Source organism: Ooceraea biroi, chromosome 1 (genome assembly GCF_003672135.1).
Source record: "Ooceraea biroi isolate clonal line C1 chromosome 1, Obir_v5.4, whole genome shotgun sequence".
Lineage (NCBI taxonomy): Eukaryota > Metazoa > Arthropoda > Insecta > Hymenoptera > Formicidae > Ooceraea > Ooceraea biroi.
In genome coordinates, this window is record NC_039506.1 from 1094853 (window position 1) to 1116148 (window position 21296).

Consider the following 21296-nt stretch of genomic DNA (forward strand, 5'->3'; position numbering starts at 1 on the left):
TTATCGTTGGAGGAAGTGCAATGTAAATAATAATCGTTTGAGATCGAGTACGATGTTTTAAGCATAATCGTGGGAGCGCAATATTAAACATCTTTGGAGATCACGTTCACACAAACAGTAACAACAATAACAAAACCAAAGATAACAACATGTTTTAATCCTGCGGTATACATCTGATTAAAATCTAAATATATTAAAACCTATCTGATTAAAATATACCTATCTGATTAAAACTTAAAAAGAGAAATACTCTCAGCGAACCGTCGTTTTCCACACCACTGGTGCTATATATACAGTCGCCGAGAGTCCCCTGAAGGCATATTATCAATTAATTCTTTATTAACTCTTGATATTTCCCACAACATTAACTTACCTGTGTTAAGAAAACTCAAAACATATCATGAAATGCCTAATGCATTTAAGGAGTTCTAAATACGAATGTTGACTATGAAATATATTATCCTATTGAATTATATTTTGATCTTTGATCTATATATATATAAATATATACATATATTTATTGTGTATACTTGAACTCTCTATATATTTACACAGTATGCATATATTTTCTTGAGGCGTATATATATATATATCTATAAATTAACGTATAAAGATACACATACACACACGTCCTGCTATATCGTACGTATGTAATAGATTGAGCACGGATTTCGATTTAATAATTTTTCTTTGTCTTTTTCAAAATAATTTCAAACTAAAAATTCTTTCCTCGTTTAAATGTATACGAATGTAAAATTGTTACACACGTCTGAAGCCGCTAATTGTAAATTCTTTTTAATCAATTTTAATTATGATCATTCATGCATAATGTCTTATTTAATGCAATAATCTGAGAAAGCTTTCCTAGTAATATAAGTGTTGCAAATTAAGTATTCTCTTCAAGTGCTTTTTTAAGAATTTTCGAACATCTATCATTATGTAACTGTGTATAATGCACCATCAGGTTGCGTAATGTCAACTATGGATACTATAAATATCTTGATTTAAGTTCTCAATTATTATATAAATATAGTAAAAACTTTCTAAGTATAATATGGCTGTTACGTTAAACTCATAATCATTTATAGCATAAAATATTTTTTGTATTCTACATATTATGTATAAAACAATGAATTATTATTTATTAAACATTTATATATTATATTTATATAATTTTCCGGATAATATCACGTATTTTACGTATGTTAGTTTTTTTCTTTCTTTCTTTTTTTGTCTCTAAAATCTCCATTTCTCTTAAACATTTCCTTTTTTTCATCGGTCTAAGGAAACGTTGAAAGATTGTGAACTGCACACACAAAGAAATACATATCATAGTCTGTAAGACCTTTGCCTTGTAATAGAGTTCGGAAGCACGTTCACAAAACATGGAAGGCGAGACATGAAGGCAGACAGATACATATGTACGAGTTATCGCAGGTTTTAAGGGAAATTCGGCCACTTGGCCTTGAGTCGAAAGTACCTCTGTCAAAAAAATTAATCTCAGCGTAAAACTTTATGTGTATAACATATATATGTAAATGTATCGTTCAGAATTACAATATTTAAAAAAAAGAGTTCTAATAGTTAAATGTGAAATACATGATGGTGCATATGAAATAAACTGAATATATATTTCTGTCACTCCTTTTAACTATCAAGTGTTTTCTCCTCAAATGTACGTTCATATAATTGATATTCAAATTCATATATATTACAATTTATAAAATATTGTGTTCTTACACACATATATATTAGTTCCTTTCGTTATATCAATTTCTGGATACTTACCGGTTCGCTAGTTTACGTTGCCCAGACATATACAACGCTGTTAACCTTATCCTAAGAAATTAAAATAAGTTAATTATTTTCTATTATTCACTGAATATTTATTCTTTGAAATCAAGATTTAAGAATCTTTTGAATAAAAAAATTATCTCGTAAATGTCTAATTTCCTTCAACGAAAACTAACTAACGAGCAAGGTAAAACCGAACAATCGTTAGAACAACCGACATCTTTGATTTGACCGGTCAGAAATTTGTACTTTTACAAAGCAAGATTCTTGTTATCAATTCTTTTCCACGCGTCTGTTCTGCATAAAATTTCATAAAAAACATATAAAATGTACCTTTTCGTGGTAAAATATTATCGTTTTTCCTTAAAAATCACGACAAATACATGAAATCAAAATTGCCAGCCACGAAACGTATCTTCATCAAACTGCCGCGTGAAGATAACTGTATTCATAAATCGAATATCTTCCAATCATATCGACTTCGAGAATCGAATATCGATTTCACGATGTGGACACACATCGCATATGTGTGCGAGCGCGTTTTCTGCACGAGATTCTTTTCTAGGTTATACAGTGCATTCGCTCTACGTAATGCGTAAAGGCACGTAATTTTTCGAATGTTTAACATAACCCTTCAAAGAGAAAAACAGATTTGGTCTAGTGTTTTTTATAACTATATCCTTTTGCAAGTACAAATACAAGAGTAATTAAACATTCAAACGTTAGTGCACCCGAAATGATGACGCTACGTTTGTTTGACAGCCAGGTAGGACAAAGACAAGGAATTATTCTTGTGAAACAAGTTGACGTCACGTTCGTCAGATGTATAGATTCCATTCCTGTTATAATATTATTTTACTCTTTTATTTGTTTCTTTAGGGCTACTCCACGGTAGACGCCGTACCAAACATGTGCGTGGAAACCGGCGAAATGGAGAGCTGCGACTACCTGCGAGACTGCATTAACAATTTTGAAAATAAGGATTCCAGAATCAACTTACCGGCTACGTCCATGGGCACCTTAGCCACCAGCTTGGAAGGCAGCAACTTAGAGGACGTCAATTTGATTAATATTGATTTTAATTTTATGAAAATTGAGAACATGTTTGTACAAAATACTGAAGAATCGGAAAACATAAGGAGCAAGAGAGAAGAGAAGCAGGAAAAATCGATGGATATCAATATTTCAGGATTGATTGAAAATCTTGATAAGACAAGCCGGAGTTGCAACACATTTTCGAATTTTTGGAGGGGAGAATCATATGGTGTAACAAAACTCGTTAACAATGGTGAATCTCGTATGTCTAATACAAAGATCTAATAACTCAATGTCCACGCAAGAAACAAATTGTAGGACACTGTAATTATTCCACTAAATTTCTATTTCTTACAGATGATAATAATGAAGACGTAGATCTCAATGCGAATAAAGATAATTGCACAAGTGAAAATGTTGCATCAGAGCTGAAACTAGGAACGAAGATTGATAATCAACTAGCGGATGAGGTCCAAAAGTGCGAACAATGCCTCATGACATTCAGGTATAAAAGGCACTTGGATCGACACCTAGAAGGTCATCAGAAAAATAATTGTCCACATTGCAATGAGAAATTTGCCAGACGAAAGCACCTGGCGGTTCATTTATTCCGTGCACACGGAGAAAGGATGGTCAGGTATCCACATTCGTGCGATGTGTGCACCAAGAGTTTCCCCAAACGTGCACTGTTGAACCGTCACAGGGCGAAACACAGTTACGAGAATGGCAAGGTGTGCTCGGAATGCGGGGACATGATAAATATATGTGAGAAGGAGCATAAGGAGAATCAATGTAGGAAGAGGCGATTCACGTGTCAACAATGTTCGCAAGCGTTCAGCATCGAGCAGACGTATTTGTCCCATATTCAAAATCACAATAATTATAAATGTCCAAATTGTAACATCGGTTTTGCATCGAAACGAAAGGCGCACGAGCACTTGAGGACGGTTCATACTGCGAAACTGGACGACTCGGACAACTCGACAAACAGCGGTAAGTATTAAAATCATCATGAGAGAGCGAAATCAAATTTGATTGCTTGTCTAACTATTTACTATTTATTATCTAACTATTGCTATTTTACAGGTCCATATTTTTGTACTGATTGTAGACATACATTCGCCAAGAAGGACGACTATGTTCAGCACTTGGAGTCCGCGCTACACCTCAGTAAAATTGACAATAGGGACATACCTATAAGGACTGTATTCACGTGCAAGATCTGCTCGAAAAGCTTAGTCACGCAAAGAGCTCTGGATCAACATGTCAGGCGAATACACAGGGGCAAGAAGCACTTTGTGTGTAACGTGTACGAGTGTACGTTTCAATGCGCCAGAAAAACAGATCTGAACAGGCACAAGCAACTGCACGTGGAAAAGCGAAACATCGTGTGCGAGTATTGTGGCAAGACGTTTACGAGCATTAGCATTCTCAAGGATCATGTGCTCTACATTCACAGTAAGGAACGACAATTCATCTGCGAAAAATGCGGCAAAACATTCAAGAGGAACAGTTTGTTGAAAAGGCATAAATTGTCGCACGAGCAGCATCGACCTTTTGTCTGCACGCACTGTAGCACCGCGTTTAAACGCTCGCATCATCTTACTCGTCATCTGGAAGCTTGTCACAGAATCACGCTAGAAAGGAAGAAAAAGGTAATGCGTGTAAAAATAATCTTAAATCGATATATTGATATATGTAGCTACATCTGTACGTAAATTTTATGCATGTATGTATATATATGTATGTTGTATTTTATACATGTATGTACATGTATATATATATATAAAATTTACAACTACATAAAACTTTTATGGAATATTTTTTTAACAGATGGTAAAGCTCATGAAAACAGAAGATGGCCATCTTGTGCCAGTGCCAGAGAAATCGAAAACATTAAAATCTCGCAAAGTAGAAACGATAGAACAAAGTAGAAAAGAGAACAAAGTAGAAAACGAAATAGCTCTAAACGTGGAGAAAGATTGTCTACTTAGGAATATAGATGAAAAAGTTGCAAGCGTCGATTCACAACTACAAATACAATCGTCGAGCTCGGAGAACTTGGAATGCCCGAACGTGTCGTTAGAATTTACGAATTTACCTGTCGATTCCATTCCGCAAGTTTTCTCCATAGTGGATGTAAATACGGGACAGGTGCTAACAGTGGAAGTCGCCAATCCGGAATTGCTAACCAACAACGAGCTTACTGATCAATGTGAAACAAATTGCAGTGAGATGCTAAACTTACCGTACTATCAAGATATAGATTTTCAAACTAATCTTCAAAACGCGGATGAAACATATTATGATAATACAAATTATGCAGAGGCATCATTAGAGGGTTCCTTGTCGTTTATGAACAGTAATAATAAGTTGGAAACAATAGAAAGTTATTTAACCCATGGATTTCCACCCTTTCTTAATATTTGAAGATTTATAAGATGGAAAATTTGTGTGTATGTTGTGTGTTGCAGCTACATTTCCGCAAAAAATTTTCAGACTGTTATTTTCAGATTGTTATTTTATTGCATAAGTAGAACATAAGTAGAAATAACATTATTTATTTTGTTAATATTAATTGTTTTATCAAATTTTATAAAATATATTTTTACGCTACAGAACATTCTTGTTTTTGATGTTTATAGATGGATCAATACTCATATCATAAACCATTATTAAAATGATATTTCTTAAAACCTGTTTACATATATGAAATTGATACAACTATAAATGATGGACATAATCAAATAATCATTTCCTACTTGCCTTTTTCCTTTTCTTAATATTTTTTTCATTAACACAAAACATATTAAAATATAAAAAATTAAAATCAGAAAAGTATAATGCTATAAGATTTTAATTGAACACAATATGCTCTTCAAATTACATATCATGAACCATAGAAGTGTCTCGTATTAAATATTTGCAATGTATATGTATGTGTATTTATGTGTACGTATGTATATACGTGTATACGTTTGTAAATTTATATATCAGCTTCGTTTTCTATTAAATAAAGAGTAAATCGATTTTCAAATAGTTTATCATAAATATATATAAAATTTATTAGACATTTTTCTATATGTTCATAATTTTATACATGTATAATTGTACAAATTACATGGATGTCAGATATGTCTATACATACATACAGACATGTATGCACACACATACATATACATACCTGAAGTTTTAAAAAAAGTTAATTAATAATTTTTAAAATATGTATATGTAATATAATATACATATATAAATGTATATATGTATATATACATATATACATTGCGTGTGTATATATATTATGTGTCTATATTATAAAGAAAAACAATTGCATATTAATACCACAAAATCTGCATAGGAACTTCTTAATTACTCATGATCATTTTAACTCTTTAATCAAGAAATCGTTTAAGTAAAAATAATCGCATTATCAGATTTTTAAAACATTATAAAAAATTGCTAAACTTCCACAAATACATTCGTATACCTGATACATAACTTTAGACACATATTTACGCACGCATGTACATATAATTGCATCTAGATAGCGCATATATGTAAATCTTATATATATATATACATATATATATATACACACACACACATATATACACATAGATATATATGTGTGTATGTGTGTGCATATACTTTAATGAAATTAGTGTTGAATAAAAAATGTTCATGTCAAATTAAAACGCAAAAGCAAAAGTATTGCAACGTTAAACTGGCAAAAAAGATTGGACATATAATTACGTAATAAAGTACAATGCAATTTTTATTACAATCTTTTAAATATAGCACTTTTTTAAAGTGACTAAACACAAATTATTATTAAAATTATTCTTTTATTTGTGACATGTCGGTGTACATATCCCTTACAGTACACTCCCTTTTGTCCGGTATATCAAAATACGCCGTTACTATTATAAATTATAAATTTGCTCGTGAATATTGCATTACTTTATTAGGATTTTTGATTCGTTCAACTTAAATTACTACATTTGAAATACTATGGTTCAAAGATTTAAAAAAAAAAAACATTCTGCACTCTTATTACTTACATGTCTCCAGTACCTGTTCTCATATTTCAGATTTAAAAACTTTATCATGTATAAAATTATATATTGTCTTTCTTGTCAAAAATATTTAAAAATCAAAACACATAATACTTTACTTGTGAAGAACACACGTGTAGGCTGTCTTATTTTGCTGAACAAGTTTCAATGTAAAATCTTAAATTCTTAAATAATTCATTACGGCATGTTTTGTTCTTTTTTTTTCCTTATAAAACGAACTTGTGTACGATTATGCTAAAGATAACAGCAGATGCTCCTCCAACTACACTCCACAACATTTTCTTATTAATTCCATTTTTATCTTCTTTCTTCTTGCTCAGCACACTATTGGAATTGGCATTTCCGCTAATACCTAACATTCTGCGATATAAACTCTTTTCTTTCTTAGCATTTGCCACTATTGTGTCTGCCAATGCTGATATTTCAACCTGCAGAATTTTCATGTGAGGAACCAAGTTTTGTAATTCAAGAAGAATATTATGGGCCTCTTTACACTCTCCTTTATCCGCCAATAGTTTTGCTGCAAACAATATAACATGTATAAAAATTCACACTTTCTTATTTTCTAAATGCGTAATATTGCATAATTAAAAAATATAATGTCCATTTATTGAATGCAAAGGAGAAGAAAAGCAGAAAAGAAAAAGTTTAGGCAGCATTTCCTTATTACCTTTCCTGTGTAAAGCCTTCACGTTGTTTGGTTCATGGTGTAAAACACAATTTAAATTCTCTAAAGCAGCATCAATCAGTCCTAATCTTATCTGTGTCATTGCCATATTGTTACGCACTACTAAAGAGAGTTTTAACATTTCCTCTTTATTATTCTGGGTCACTTCTGCATCTAGTAACTCTTCCATTGAAGTAAGAACTAGTACCCTTTTGTAACATTCTAGCGCAGCATACAGTTCTTTTCGATCGTACCACCAGTTCCCACGTAAGCGCTTCTTCTGGCTTTAAAGAAATGAATTCAATCAAAAGTTATTTTTTAACTGGCTTCGAGTACTTTCGAAAAATGACAAACTTTTGTACACATCTAAACAAGACTTACGCTAGCTCTTTTCTTTGAGAGTAATTGAACTGCGTAATATCAAAGCTCCTTGCTGTTAACAATTCGACGGTGTATACAAGAGGAGTGCCTGCAGGTATATCTTTGGTTCCTGATAGGCCATAAGCAAATCTAGGTTCAACGATAACGTCAGCCACTTCCCCTATATTCATCAATACAATCACCAGGTCTAAGCCCTGAAGTTTAAATCGTGGTATTACATATAAAGTTTCAATACAATACACAACATAAATGAAAAGTAGTGTGCAATACCTGTACTATATCACCATCTCCTACAATTATCTCAAGATTGGTATGTTCCTCTACTGTTATCTGTGAATTCTCAAAACGACCTGTGATATTTACTGTACATATATCGCCTCTTACTGGTTTGGTCCATTCTTTTCCTTCTTTTATAATTTTCTTCATCAACTGGCAATTACCAAGTACATCTTGCCAGCAGTCTGGGACTTCAGGTGTTTTTTTCGATTCCTTAATTTCTTCCTTGGGAGCGCTAGATGGTTCTCCCACGTTTTCATTTTCATTTTCTTTTGAACCTTGTGCTTGTACAATAGTCTCTTCTACTTCACCTTCACATTCCTTCTCTGTTTTATTCTCCATATCTTCAATCGACTTAAACAAAAAAAATGGATTTAATTTAGTAATATATTCAACAATTTTCTACTGCAATCACAAGTTCTCTACATATTCTCTGAAATATGTTGCTCACAAATACAATATAATAAAATTATCTATAACAATGCGATAAAAGTTTTTAATGACATACAAACTTTCTGCAGCGAGCGATCTTTTATTACAATCTTTTCAGAATTTCAAATGCTCGATATCTTGCTCACTTTGTACAGAAAGGCAGCTCTATTGTATACAATAAATATACAAAGGATTTGACACGACTCGCGTTTAATACAATAGATAGCTAAGATAGCGCAAAATGCGAAGTAAACCTGCGAAAGCTATGCTGTAAACACAGCGATGAATAGGCATAAAATAACGAGAGAGACGTGATCGGTCAAAGCGACAAAAACGATCGGAATCGGCATAATCAAACTTGGCAATTAAATACTTACATCACAATAAACCGAAGCAGGTGCCATATGATGTCTTTTCTGTTTTTATCTTAACAATATCAACTTGTACGTTCTCTTTCGTATGTACCGACAGTTACCGCACAGAAGCGTGGCAACAATTTCTTGTTCTCAGAACCTTCGACAAGCTTCCAACTTCTTTCAACGATAGACGGAATATGACATTGATGTGATGAGGACTCTTGTGCGCATGCCACGTTGTAGGTCACGTGACTGTGTTGGTATACTCGTGCTTATGAAGTCATAAACTCAAGTGTGTTTCTTATGATATTTTTTTGTTACTAATTACAACGCTAACGTATGGGGAATATTAAATGTTCTCTCTTTCTCTCTCTAATATACTTTAAATATGCAACATTAATATTACAAATATATATATATAAACATAATAAGCGAGCTAACCTCATTTAAAATTGGAACAAATAAATTTGTTGTAACGTACTTCGGCAAATCGGTTACAAGGGCAACGAAATTGTTTGATATGTCAATAAACATTGTATTAATTTGAACTATTGCTATAAAGAAATATTGCTCTCACTATTTTTAACTACTTTTATTTGATATTCTTTTTCTGTACAAGCAAGAATCTTAATATTTAGAGCAATTAGATACGTAATTAATTAACAAACCAGGCGTAGCTTTTACGTTTGCGCACGAGCGTTTCCTTTGAAATTCCATTACTGTTTATTTCTCTAATGTATTAGAAATCTTTGTCGATTGACCGAGCAGTTCAATACGAAATTGCTGTATCTCCAACAAGCTCCTTACACGTAGTCTTACAAATTTTATTTTGTTATCCTCGCAAATTGCAATCCAGATTTTATATAACTATCAGTGAGAATCATAATAATATAAATAATAAATTAGAGGATGTTCCATACACGTTTTTCTTCAACAGGGTATAATAAAATAAAAACACTTATTATTCTTAACTTTGCTGTAATACATTGATTATAATAATTATGATATAAAACATACAAGAGTAGGATATAACATACTAAAAGTATATAGTCAACATTATATGCACACAAATACTTGTAATTCAAAGTTTATAATATAATCAAAAGACAATTTTCCTTGTTTTCACACATCTGCACATTCTGGGTTTACTATTTATTAAATATTTTATTTAAAACATGCACCTATAAATATATATAATAACATTACATATATATGTATATAATAGATGCATGTACATGTATACCATGCACATATTTATTATGCATATGTAAAGGCATATAAATATGGTATATATACATACATGTATAAAATTATTATATATACATATATATCATATAAATTAGCAAGCTTATACCCAGCTTGGCAATTTTAATTTTAAAAATGTTTATATGTGTTGTATATTTTATCTATGTGCAGGCGTGCATATACCCATGTATACACATACATATGTATATACATTTTTTATTCTCTTTTTTAAATTCGATGGATTAAAAAAACATTTTTAAAAGATATTAACACACACTCAAATATTATAATAACAATATCGTGCAGATTCTAAAAGAATACCATAGACAACTTCATTTAAAAAATCACAAAAACATATATATAGGGTTTTGCTGTTAAACAATAATTTTTTATATGTAGACTTAAAAAGGAGTGATGAAATTTGGTTAGAATTCGTGAATTGTGTGAACAGTATCAACATGCTCTTAATATCTTGCTGAATTCTAATAGCGGAAGAGAGAAAAATATTTTATCAGATTTTTGATCAGCCAATAATGATTATAATGAAAATACTGTAGTTAGGAACTATTAACTCCGAAAGTAAAATTTGCATAATTCTCACTCGCTTACATCTACCTTAACTTTGACCTTAAATTTCCTTGCTCGAATTGGAATTATCGATTATAATAGTGCCTCTAATAATCTAAACGCATTACCTGAGATCAATGCTAATAGTGTACTTAATAAGATTAAGATCAATGCTTTTCATTATGTTAACAGGTTCATTTGTTTCCTGCTTCCTTCTTGCGTTCTTAGAAAAAAAATCTTTTTACAGCTACACCAAGAGTAAAGGAACTTGCTCCTATAGCCAGGATCCATAAAACTTTTTCGCTGAAACGAAGTTCCCGTTTTTCCAGTACCCTTAGTGTATATAAAGCAAAGCGCTTTATTTTCTTAATTTCTCTATATATTGATTTTGGTATTACTTTTCCGTCATCAATTTTACATTCATTAGTAGGCCATGTGCTTCTAGGAAGCCAAAACTCCTCCTCAGTTCTTCTTCTTTTATATAGTGTTGCTTCTACATCCTTTTTGTGGTTATTGAAAAAGATTATTGTATCTGTAAATAATATAAAAATACATGTATAAATCTATAAAAATTATATGCATAACGGATTTTACATTTAAAAAATGTATAAATAAAAAATATACTGTTTATTTATATTAGCGAGCAAGAAAAGTAAGAAAGAAGAAATTTCAGTGACTTTTTTACCGTTTAGAAACTTAGTTTCCGAATCGGGTGGACCACCATGTTCTAGAATGTAGTTTATAGTTTCTGCAGCCTCCTGGTACTCTCCCATTATAATTTCTGCGGATGCGATGCTCTGTAATGTCCTTAGAGGTTTTACTGCGACTGCTTCCAAGTTAATTTCATGGAACCATTCCTTTCCGTGTTTTTCCAACGATATAAAACAATTTTGTAGAAAGTATTGCAGCACAAAACTACTGCTTGTTTGGGTGATCGGAAAGCTTTAAAAAAATTCAAATAAGTGATCATACATAATACATATTTTGTTATTACACAGCATTACTTGATTAGAAATAATTAATTCTAATAGGTAAATATAGAATAGGAAGATAAGATTAGAAGAAAATATAAGAAATTAAAATAAATTATAAGATATAAGAATAAGAAAATCTAATAAAAAGATGTACAAGTAAATTATATAATTTATAAGACCATTACAATGCATTTTGTGCAGGTTTATCTTTGTGCTTTCCAGAGCTTTTTCTCTTCACATTTACCAGTTTAACTAAGTACCAAATAGTTGCATTATGTGCCAAGCCAGTTCTTTGCCCATACTTATTAAAAGTATGTACTGAACCAATTTCAAATCTAGCGCATTCATCCACATGCATTGTTTGTAGCGCTATATCTATTCCCTAAAATTCAAATAATATCGTCATCAAAGTGTGAATAAATTAAATTAAAATAAGAATACAAAGTGTAGCTTATAGCTATAAATATATAGATATAATACCGCGCATATATCCAGATTTCCTACATATATAGGACGGTTAAAACATTCATCCACAATTGTGCCATTGCTAAGTGCGCCAAAAAGATTTATGATGCAGATATCACCCTTTTTTGGTTTTTCTTCATGTTGTACGCCCGCTTCTATAATTTGCTTCTTTATGTTTCTATAACTACCTATCGAATCACTCTCACTCATTTTTGTTAAATAATTGTGAACGTTCACCTTATTGTGAATGCCATGAGTAGAAACAAATTGCCCTAACTGAAATCCTTTGAAGCTCGATAAAGGGCAATCTTTTATTTCAACTGCTGATTTTGATTGACCATGCTGTTTTTCTGTAATTTTATCTATTTGGTTTTTAAATCGATTTCCTTTTATACTTTCATCTGCTTCAGAATCTTCGTCATCTAATGAACTATCTAATGAATATAACTCAGCAGAAAGCAATTCTGCTTCTGCTTTTAGTGCATCCGCACTCAAGTTTTCCGGATCAAAGTCTGTGAATTTGTTTGATGTTATTCCTTTTATTACTGTTATTGGAACCTGGTAAAGTAAATTACTTCCTGCAGCTTCATCTGGCGTTCGCCAATTCGAACTTTTAAGGGCGGGATTCTGTGGTCCTTCTTTTACCATTTTTATTGTTTCCATCTTGAATATAAAATTTTTTTCATAATACGCAATTTCAAATTGGTTTTCTTAAAATTGTAAAATAGTTATGATATTCTCTCTACATTCTTGCTATATTGCAAAAAATAACTATGTTATATAGTTACTAAAGTACAGTATTTATTCTACCTTATATGTATAATATAAATTATTGCATCTTACATGTACAATCAAAAAAATTACATAAAATTAATTTATTGAAGCATTTGACATAAATGTTTTATAATAATTTCTTTGTACTAGAGTACAAACTTTCAATTGGACACATTAAAATCGACCTACTATTCATATTAACAAAAAATATGTCACAAACAAAAACTATTCTCACCAATGATAGGCGGATGGTAGGGAAACCCATGGTTTCTGTGTTCTTTATGCCAAGTAGCTCATCCATCTTCTGCAAGGTCTTCAAGGGTGATTTGGTCTTAAATGTAAATTTTTTTTTCATAATCAATTACAAAATGGTTTTTTACAATTGTGAAATAGTTATTATGATCTTTCATAACATTTTCGTCACATGTAAAAATAATTATATAGTTGCTATATTATATAGTTAGTAAAGTAAACTGTATTTATTCTACCTTATATAATATAAATTATTGTATCTTATGTATACAATCAAAAAAATTACATAAAATTAATTTGTTGAAGCATTTGACATAAATGTTTTATAATACTTTCTTTTTACTAGAGCACAAACTTTCAATTGGACACATTAAAATCGACCTATCTATTTATACTAACAACAAATATGTCATAAACAAAACCTATTCCCACCGATGGTTTTCCATCATCTGCACTGCTTCTGCCAAATATCTCATCCATCTTCTGAAAGGTCTTCAAGGGTGGGTTGGTCATCTTAAACATACAGTTTTTTTTTCATAATATTCAATTACAAAATGGTTTTTTACAATTGTGAAATAGTTATTATGATCTTTCATAACATTTTCACCACATGTAAAAATAAGTACATAGTTGCTATATTATACATATAGTTACTAAAGTAAACTATATTTATTCTACCTTATACAATATAAATTATTGCATCTTACCTATACAATCAAACCAATTACAAAACATTAGTTTTATACAGCATTCCATATAAATGTTTTATAATTTAAAATTTAATAATTTCTTTTTACTGAAGCACGTCAAATCTCCAACTGAGCGCATTAAAATCATCCTACATACTCATACTAACAAAAACATGTGACACAAACGCGATTCTCACTGATCCTTTTGTTTCTGCACGGGTAGAATTGGAATCAAACTCAAAACAACTACATAAACGAAAAGTTGTTCTTAACTATTACGGAGAACATTTCGAGACACTTAACTGTATTAAATTAAATATATATTAAATCTTAAGCATTAAAAGGTCATATTATATCGTACGATCATTATAGTCCAGTTAGCACTGCGAATACTACAAAACACTTTCTCTGCTTCGTTTTATTTCAAAGGAAAAGGATAGAAAGTCTTTTGTAGCATTCGTAGCACTCGCTAGACTATAGCCTATACTACATATCCTAGTACGACACAGGACATGTGATAACAGGAGAGCGGTCACGCTACCGTTTACACCCATATTTTTGCATTGAGAAATTTGAGAAATACAACACCAAATGTGAACTTACATTCCATTTAACATGCACATGATCTTTTGTCATTATGAAATCATGTGCATGTGCATGTTAAATGGAATGTAAGTTCACATTCGGTGTTGTATTTCTCAAATTTCTCAATGCAAAAATATGAGCGTAAACGGCGGCGTGACCGCTCTCAGGTTCCTCTCTGGTGATAATCAAAGAAAAAAAGAAATTCGTTGTTCCATGCAGCAAAAATATTGAGGGTACTTGAAAAATACTTTACTAGACTCTTACGATTTGATACGATATTTCTGAATAAAGGATTATTCTGTAGAGATTATGTACCTTGGAATAGTAAGCTACGGACGTACTCTTCTCCACCCTCTTCTCAACTAACTTCGTCAACAGTATTCGAAAGAGTAGGAAGATTAGTAAGGTAGAATTAGAAATATGAGGATCGGTTTTCGTGTTCGTGCATGCGCAATGAACACAACTTCAGTGATGAGTGAAGTATCTAGTGTGAATAAAAGAATATATATCGATAGCCTATACAAAATGTCAGAAGAATATAATAATAAGGAAATAAGATGATAAGATTGTAAAATAATGTACATTTCTTTTAAATAACGAAACAGATATCTTCTTTGAGAGAAAAATCACAGAATATCAACATATTGCGTGAAAAACTGCCGAAAACCTTACCAGTATTTTTACAAAAGTAAAAGATACATATGTATTACACTCATATATACATAAAACATACGATCATTAATAAATATTTGAAATTATAGAAATATTAAATAATAAACTTAACTTGTATAATATTCTTTCAATAATACTTTTCCAATATTTTAATTTACATTTCCCATCATTAATAAAAATCTTTGTTTCTAATAATAAACTTATCTTTTCCTCGACTCCTACTCTTCTCATTGCTTCTTATTTGAATTTTAATAATATATTAATATATCTTCTTGCTACGCTCCTGTGTTGTATCGTCAAATAAATGATCCAATCAGGCGCTCCCACATTTCACGTGCGCGCACGCGCACTTGCTTGGCATCTGGTGGTGGTCCAGTACTCGAGTCTGACAGATTTGCTGTGGAATCGACAGCGGTAGGCACTAGGCAGCTGTAGGACATTTGCGCAATTGAGGGAGTGTAGTATGAAGTTGTTATTGTTTTTGGGCCTAGTGGCCACCGTTTCCTGCGCGAACAATGTCGCAAACGGGCCGAAAGTCACCGACAAGGTATAACATAACGATCTTCGATAGTAGAAGATTTCTTCTTCAAAACCGTAGTGAAAGCAAATCGTTAGGAGAATAAAAAAATTACGCTCGCACTAGGCACTGAATACGTGGCACTTTTACCTTATCGCCGCTCGACTTTTAGCCACGAGGGCGAGAGACGTTTTTATCGCTGTCTGCGAAAATGTTCATTCCGTCCAGAATTAACGGCGCCTTTGTCCGAAAATATGCTTGCCGCAATTTTCATATGCATCAGCTGATCAATGAATATTAATTGGGAATTAATGAGCTCGATTGAATTTGCAGGTATGGTTCGACATAAAGATCGGAGGCACCAGTGCAGGCAGGATAGAGATCGGCCTCTTTGGTAAAACCGTTCCCAAGACGGTCAAAAATTTTGTGGAGCTCGCCAAGAAACCTGAAGGCGAGGGATACAAAGGCAGCAAGTTCCACCGGGTGATCAAGGACTTCATGATCCAAGGGGGTGACTTTACGAAGGGAGACGGAACTGGAGGTTCAGTCAACTTCTTCTGTCAACTACTTGGCACAGCAGACCTATGCATGTTGATTGCACCTACGATTTATTTTATTTTTCAGGTCGCAGCATCTATGGTGATCGTTCGATGATGAGAACTTCAAGCTGAAACACTATGGTGCCGGATGGTTGTCCATGGCCAACGCTGGTTAGGATACCAACGGATCTCAGTTCTTTATCACAGTCAAGCAGACTCCATGGCTCGATGGTAGACACGTTGTCTTTGGCAAAATTATCAAGGGAATGGTACGTAAAAAATTTGATAATTATACATTTCTTATATTATTTTAATCTTAGCATGAGTATGATCCTTCATTCAATTGCGATTTATAGGACGTGGTACGCAAAATTGAGCAAACGAGCACGGATTCACGTGACAAGCCAGAAAAGGACGTCATTATTGCCGACAGTGGTGCAGAGACCGTAGCAGAGCCATTTAGTGTTTCTAAAGACGACGCTACCGACTAAATGCCAGCATTTATTGACCATCTCGTTATTCTTTATAATCTCTCTTTGTATCATGAACGATAATTTTTCCAAGCTGGATGGCTCTGGCATCTTCATTGGTTGATCTCTCTGGACGAATGTATAAATGGCATCAATTGCACAAACGGTCTCTGTGTTGTGATAACTGCCTGACAACCTCATTCTATCAATGAAGATTGCCGTACCAACGACATCGTGAGATGACTACAACGTTTCGCGGGATCACGAAGCATTGAAACTACAATTCGTACATAAAAATCGTTTTTGGAACGATCGTTTCTATTCCATTTTTACAGCTCTGTATACTCGTATTACACGATGAATTTTGTACATCTGTAAAGAGATTTTTTACATTCACAAATAAACAGAAATTGTTTAAAGTATTGTCTGTGTTGTCGCAAGTCCTTGCTTCCATAAAAAGAAGATCAAATCGCATTTCGTCAAGTGGAATAGATGAATGTCTGAAATGTCGGACCAAAATGGTGGTCCATTAGTGTCAAGAGCGATTGGCATCTGGTACTGTCCCTTTTGTATTCTGTACGAAGAATTTTGATACCTGACGTTGAAAAAACAATCAAAAATGTTGCCCAAGAAGCAAGCATATTTTATATTTGCACACAAATGGATTAAAAAACGGAATCTTGATCTTTCACGGCGGTTCTTGTCGTCGAAGATTCAAAAAGAAGCGAAAGTCCGGTGAGAGGTTAGGCTATGACGGATATTTACGTGTAAACAAAATTTTATAGTTTACTATTTCATTAATGAAATTATTTATATGTCGAGCCAATGAATGCTTCCAATGCTTCAGCTTAAAATGTGTTTTGCAATCGAATTGTTAGTTCTAACCTCTCGTTTTTTTTTATTAGGGAAAAATGGAAATCCACGGTAGGCTTGGAAGTTCACGCTCAAATTGCAACAAAATCGAAATTATTTTCCAGCGCATCTACTAACTTTGCCAGTGCGATTAATTCGTGTGTCTCATTGTTCGACTGCGCAACACCAGGAACATTGCCTGTAAGCAATTGACAATTAATGGTACACAAAATATTGCAATAAATATTAATTATTATTGTAGATATGAATATATTGCAGGTGTTGAACCGAAAATGCGTGGAATTGACGGTGCTGGCGAGCTTGGCATTGTCCTGCCAGCTGAACGAGATTTCCTTCTTCGAGAGGAAACACTACTTCTATGCGGACTTACCCGTGAGTATATTGTAAGAATATTGTGGAACTTAAAACATATTATACATTCATGCCTTCATCAGTCGTGATTTGTGTAGGCAGGATTCCAAATCACTCAACAGAGGCAACCCATTGCGGTCAATGGAGAAATTAAGTTTCACGTGTACACTCCAGGCATTCATAAATCATCATACTTGAAGTCTTCTAAGATCAAACAGATCCAGATAGAGCAGGACAGCGGTAAAAGTTTGCACGATGAAGATGCAGCAAGGTATCTGGCAGCAATAAATTTCTGTCCAGTTGTTTAATTTAATTAATTTCAGGCAAAAAATTGAAACATTCCGATTAAATTCTTGTCATTGACTCTTCTACAGGAGTTTCATCGATCTCAATCGTGCCGGGATACCGTTGATGGAATTCGTATTTGAGCCCGACTTGGTCGATGGTGAGGAAGCCGCTGCTCTTGTAAAGGAGCTTGTATTCATTTTACAGCAACTGGGTGCTTGCAGTGGCAAGATGGAAGGTTGGAACTATTTTTTTTTAATTATAACTAATGTACAACTAATGTGTAATGTTTTACGATCCTTGAATTGTAGAAGGAGCACTTCGTGTCGATGCCAATGTTTCTGTAAGTAACCAAAATGATCTGGGCATTCGGACGGAAATAAAGAACATTGGAAGCGTGCGCGCCGTTGCTGCGGCTATCAAATACGAAATAAGTAGGCATATCTCCGTTCTTGAGAACAACGGTGAGATATTTAATGAGACCCGGGCGTGGGATGCGGAAAACAAGAGGACCGTTCTTATGCGCGAGAAAGAAGAGAAAGAAGTAATATAAGATTTTTATTTTGCGAGATTATTCTTAACGCGCACTCGCGGATTATTACATTGTTAAACTTGTTGTAAAAAAAAGAATATTTTCAGGATTATAGATTTATACCTGAAACGAACTTGCCACCTTTACGTATACATGTCAGAGAAGATTTACCGAATAAGGACAAATTGGTCGATGCTGTAGAATTGAAGAAGCAATTACCTGAATTGCCAGAACAGATACGTCAAAGATTGAGGGATGCTTTTAAAATACCGCCGGAAATAGTAGTATCTTTAATGGTAAATCTAAATAATTATTATTTAAAAGATATGAAAAAGACGGTACGTTAAAATTTCATGTTCTTTTAGAGTGACCTTGCATTATTAAAATTATTTAACGAGATAATAAGAAATGAGAACTGTGATCCCCCATTAGTCGCCAAGTTTCTCGTCATGAATGTATTGACTTTTATTCACGAAAATGACTTAACAGTCGAGTTTTGGTAAGGTTACTTCTATTATTACAGCAAACTAATATTAATTGAAAAGCACTCACCTTATAAATTTACAGTATACTACATCAAGATTTCATTGGTCAGATAATTAATTTGTTACAAGACAAATTAATCAACTTAGTAACGGCAAAGAGGATTTTGGACAATTTAACAACTGATTGTAAAAAGTCTCCCAGAGAAGTAAAATTCTATCTTTCTAATAAAAATATACAGTTTTGACAGAGAAAAGAAACATTTAATAATTGCTTAACTTACATAACGTATGTAATTTCCATTTGTTCATTATGTATAGATCGTTAAGGAGCACAACTGGTTTCTGATATCGGATGAGAAACAACTAGAACAAATATGCTTGGGAGTTATTGAGAAAAATCCAAAAATTGTATCGGCATATAAAAATGGCAAAAAGAAATTGCTTAATGCATTATTGGGAGAAATTGCAAAGATCACGGAGCAACGTGCAGATATGGCTGCTGTTGCAAAAATGATGGAAAAATTATTAAAGTAGTAAATTGTAAATAGATATATAGATACTAGATCTATAAAATTAATTTTATAATTTTATGTATTGCATATTTGAATAAATTGTTCAAATATAAACATAATTTGGTTAGTTACTTACCTTCAAGCAAATACACTTGGTGCATTGATCAATTTCGTACATTATATATAATGTTTATAAACAAATATGTAATGTATATATAAGTGTGTGGCTTAAACTAGCGAAACAATAAATAATAAAAGTAAGGTTCATGTAAAGACTATATATATTAAATATTTACACAAGTGTTATTTTCTAATAAACTTCATTACGAAATAACTACATTGAGTCATCCTTTTTTTTTATACAATTGTTTACAATAATATCATTAAAAAACATGCCTACTGTCAATTACACATTCCATTATCCAATATTTATAAGTTCGTCTGTATCCGGAGTTTATTGGGCAACCATTATTGGTGTTGCTACAAGAAAATAATAGGTAACGATGCGTTTTACATTGGACAAATAGTTAAAAATAATAACACAGATTCTACCACACCAACAGCGCAAACTGAAGCCACGGCTGCAGTTTTAACACATAGCAGCGTTTCAGCGTTTTTAGTTTTAAGGACATTAAAAATCTTCTGGTATGTCTAAAATATATTTTACGTATCATCTGTGATATTATATAAGAAAACTGCATTATTAAAGAGTAATTAAAAACATTTACTCCCGTACATATGCGTCAAATTCCGTGTATACTGCGAAAATGGCAATGATGGAAAGATTTATAAATTGCAGTCTTTAGAGAAAGGCCACTTGAGTAGCATTTGAAAAAGTCATGTTCTTTGATTACTTTTTTTTACCACCTAATTTAGTTAAGTCTAACAGATATTCGTTTATTGCTTCGGTAATGCAAACGGACTCATTTGTTTAATGATTTATTGCGGATTTACTTGTATGCAGTCAGAGTATTTGCCTTGGGTAAAACTTCTGTTTCAATTACTAAAATGCCACATCACCATTGTCTATTATATATTTACAAAATATCCTTATAAAGAATCAACATCGATAACGTGATTTGTTAAAAAAGAAAACTGTCCGTAAAGATTAACAGCTTTTTTTCCTTTTTCTAATAATCGATTTAAAGTAAGTCTAAACCGTTTACTATAAAGCATTGGCTTGGCTTTTTATATATATATATATACTGAATTATAAAATTCACCTCCTTAAGACATTAAAAAGTAATTCCACAAAGTAAAATTCCTCTAAGTCTTTTACGATCAAGTATTCACAGTCTAGAAATAGGAGTAGTATCTCTTTTCGCCTTTGGCACAGCCATGCGATTAACTGATCTCATCATTGGAATAAGTTAAATTACTAGCACAAAAATATAAATTCGTCGATAGCATGATGCGCGTTTGTAAGAATACTAGCGATAATGATGATGCTGCTATAGATAAAGCAAATCATTCGAGAGAGAGAGAGAGAAAG

The 21296-nt window shown here is 32.5% G+C and overlaps 5 protein-coding genes across 8 annotated transcripts; 3 read left to right on the forward strand and 2 right to left on the reverse strand.

The window, feature by feature from the left end:
• The first annotated feature begins 761 nt into the window (after window positions 1-761).
• LOC105286750 (zinc finger and SCAN domain-containing protein 12) lies at window positions 762-5628 on the forward strand. Of its 2 annotated transcripts, none has more exons than XM_011351907.2 (5): window positions 762-2560; window positions 2674-3091; window positions 3187-3822; window positions 3916-4484; window positions 4663-5628. In XM_011351907.2, exons 1-5 carry the CDS (start codon window positions 2531-2533, stop codon window positions 5257-5259), a joined length of 2250 nt encoding a protein of 749 aa, XP_011350209.1. In that variant the 5' UTR covers window positions 762-2530; the 3' UTR covers window positions 5260-5628. The 2 variants fall into 2 exon arrangements, with proteins under 2 accessions (XP_011350209.1, XP_011350210.1); XM_011351908.2 differs by having other exon boundaries at window positions 763-2560; window positions 2674-3082.
• A 950-nt stretch (window positions 5629-6578) lies between these two features.
• Window positions 6579-9874, reverse strand: LOC105286751 (peptidyl-prolyl cis-trans isomerase FKBP8). The gene is made up of 5 exons (XM_011351909.3): window positions 9039-9874; window positions 8224-8583; window positions 7954-8147; window positions 7576-7856; window positions 6579-7425 (listed from the first exon to the last, which is right to left on the reverse strand). Exons 1-5 carry the CDS (start codon window positions 9063-9065, stop codon window positions 7112-7114), a joined length of 1176 nt encoding a protein of 391 aa, XP_011350211.2. The 5' UTR covers window positions 9066-9874; the 3' UTR covers window positions 6579-7111.
• A 101-nt stretch (window positions 9875-9975) lies between these two features.
• LOC105286752 lies at window positions 9976-15001 on the reverse strand. Its single transcript, XM_011351910.3, has 7 exons — window positions 14884-15001; window positions 13727-13807; window positions 13278-13373; window positions 12284-12931; window positions 11989-12185; window positions 11515-11771; window positions 9976-11361 (listed from the first exon to the last, which is right to left on the reverse strand). The coding sequence occupies exons 2-7, from the start codon at window positions 13805-13807 to the stop codon at window positions 11054-11056; spliced, it is 1587 nt and encodes a 528-aa protein (XP_011350212.2). The 5' UTR covers window positions 14884-15001; the 3' UTR covers window positions 9976-11053.
• Window positions 15002-15604: 603 nt separating this feature from the next.
• On the forward strand, window positions 15605-17186 carry LOC113562614 (peptidyl-prolyl cis-trans isomerase 5-like). The gene is given in 5 exon segments (XM_026972457.1): window positions 15605-15787; window positions 16091-16298; window positions 16382-16399; window positions 16402-16565; window positions 16653-17186. Coding segments are annotated over 5 exon segments (609 nt in total). The 5' UTR covers window positions 15605-15703; the 3' UTR covers window positions 16788-17186.
• A 102-nt stretch (window positions 17187-17288) lies between these two features.
• On the forward strand, window positions 17289-20972 carry LOC105286753 (glutamyl-tRNA(Gln) amidotransferase subunit B, mitochondrial). Of its 3 annotated transcripts, none has more exons than XM_011351912.2 (10): window positions 17289-17501; window positions 17672-17819; window positions 17898-18011; window positions 18089-18261; window positions 18365-18513; window positions 18587-18819; window positions 18915-19103; window positions 19173-19306; window positions 19375-19498; window positions 19611-20972. In XM_011351912.2, exons 1-10 carry the CDS (start codon window positions 17386-17388, stop codon window positions 19824-19826), a joined length of 1596 nt encoding a protein of 531 aa, XP_011350214.1. In that variant the 5' UTR covers window positions 17289-17385; the 3' UTR covers window positions 19827-20972. The 3 variants fall into 3 exon arrangements, with proteins under 3 accessions (XP_011350214.1, XP_011350215.1, XP_011350216.1); XM_011351913.3 differs by having other exon boundaries at window positions 17428-17533; XM_011351914.2 differs by lacking the exon at window positions 17289-17501 and having other exon boundaries at window positions 17678-17819; window positions 18093-18261.
• Window positions 20973-21296: the final 324 nt, after the last annotated feature.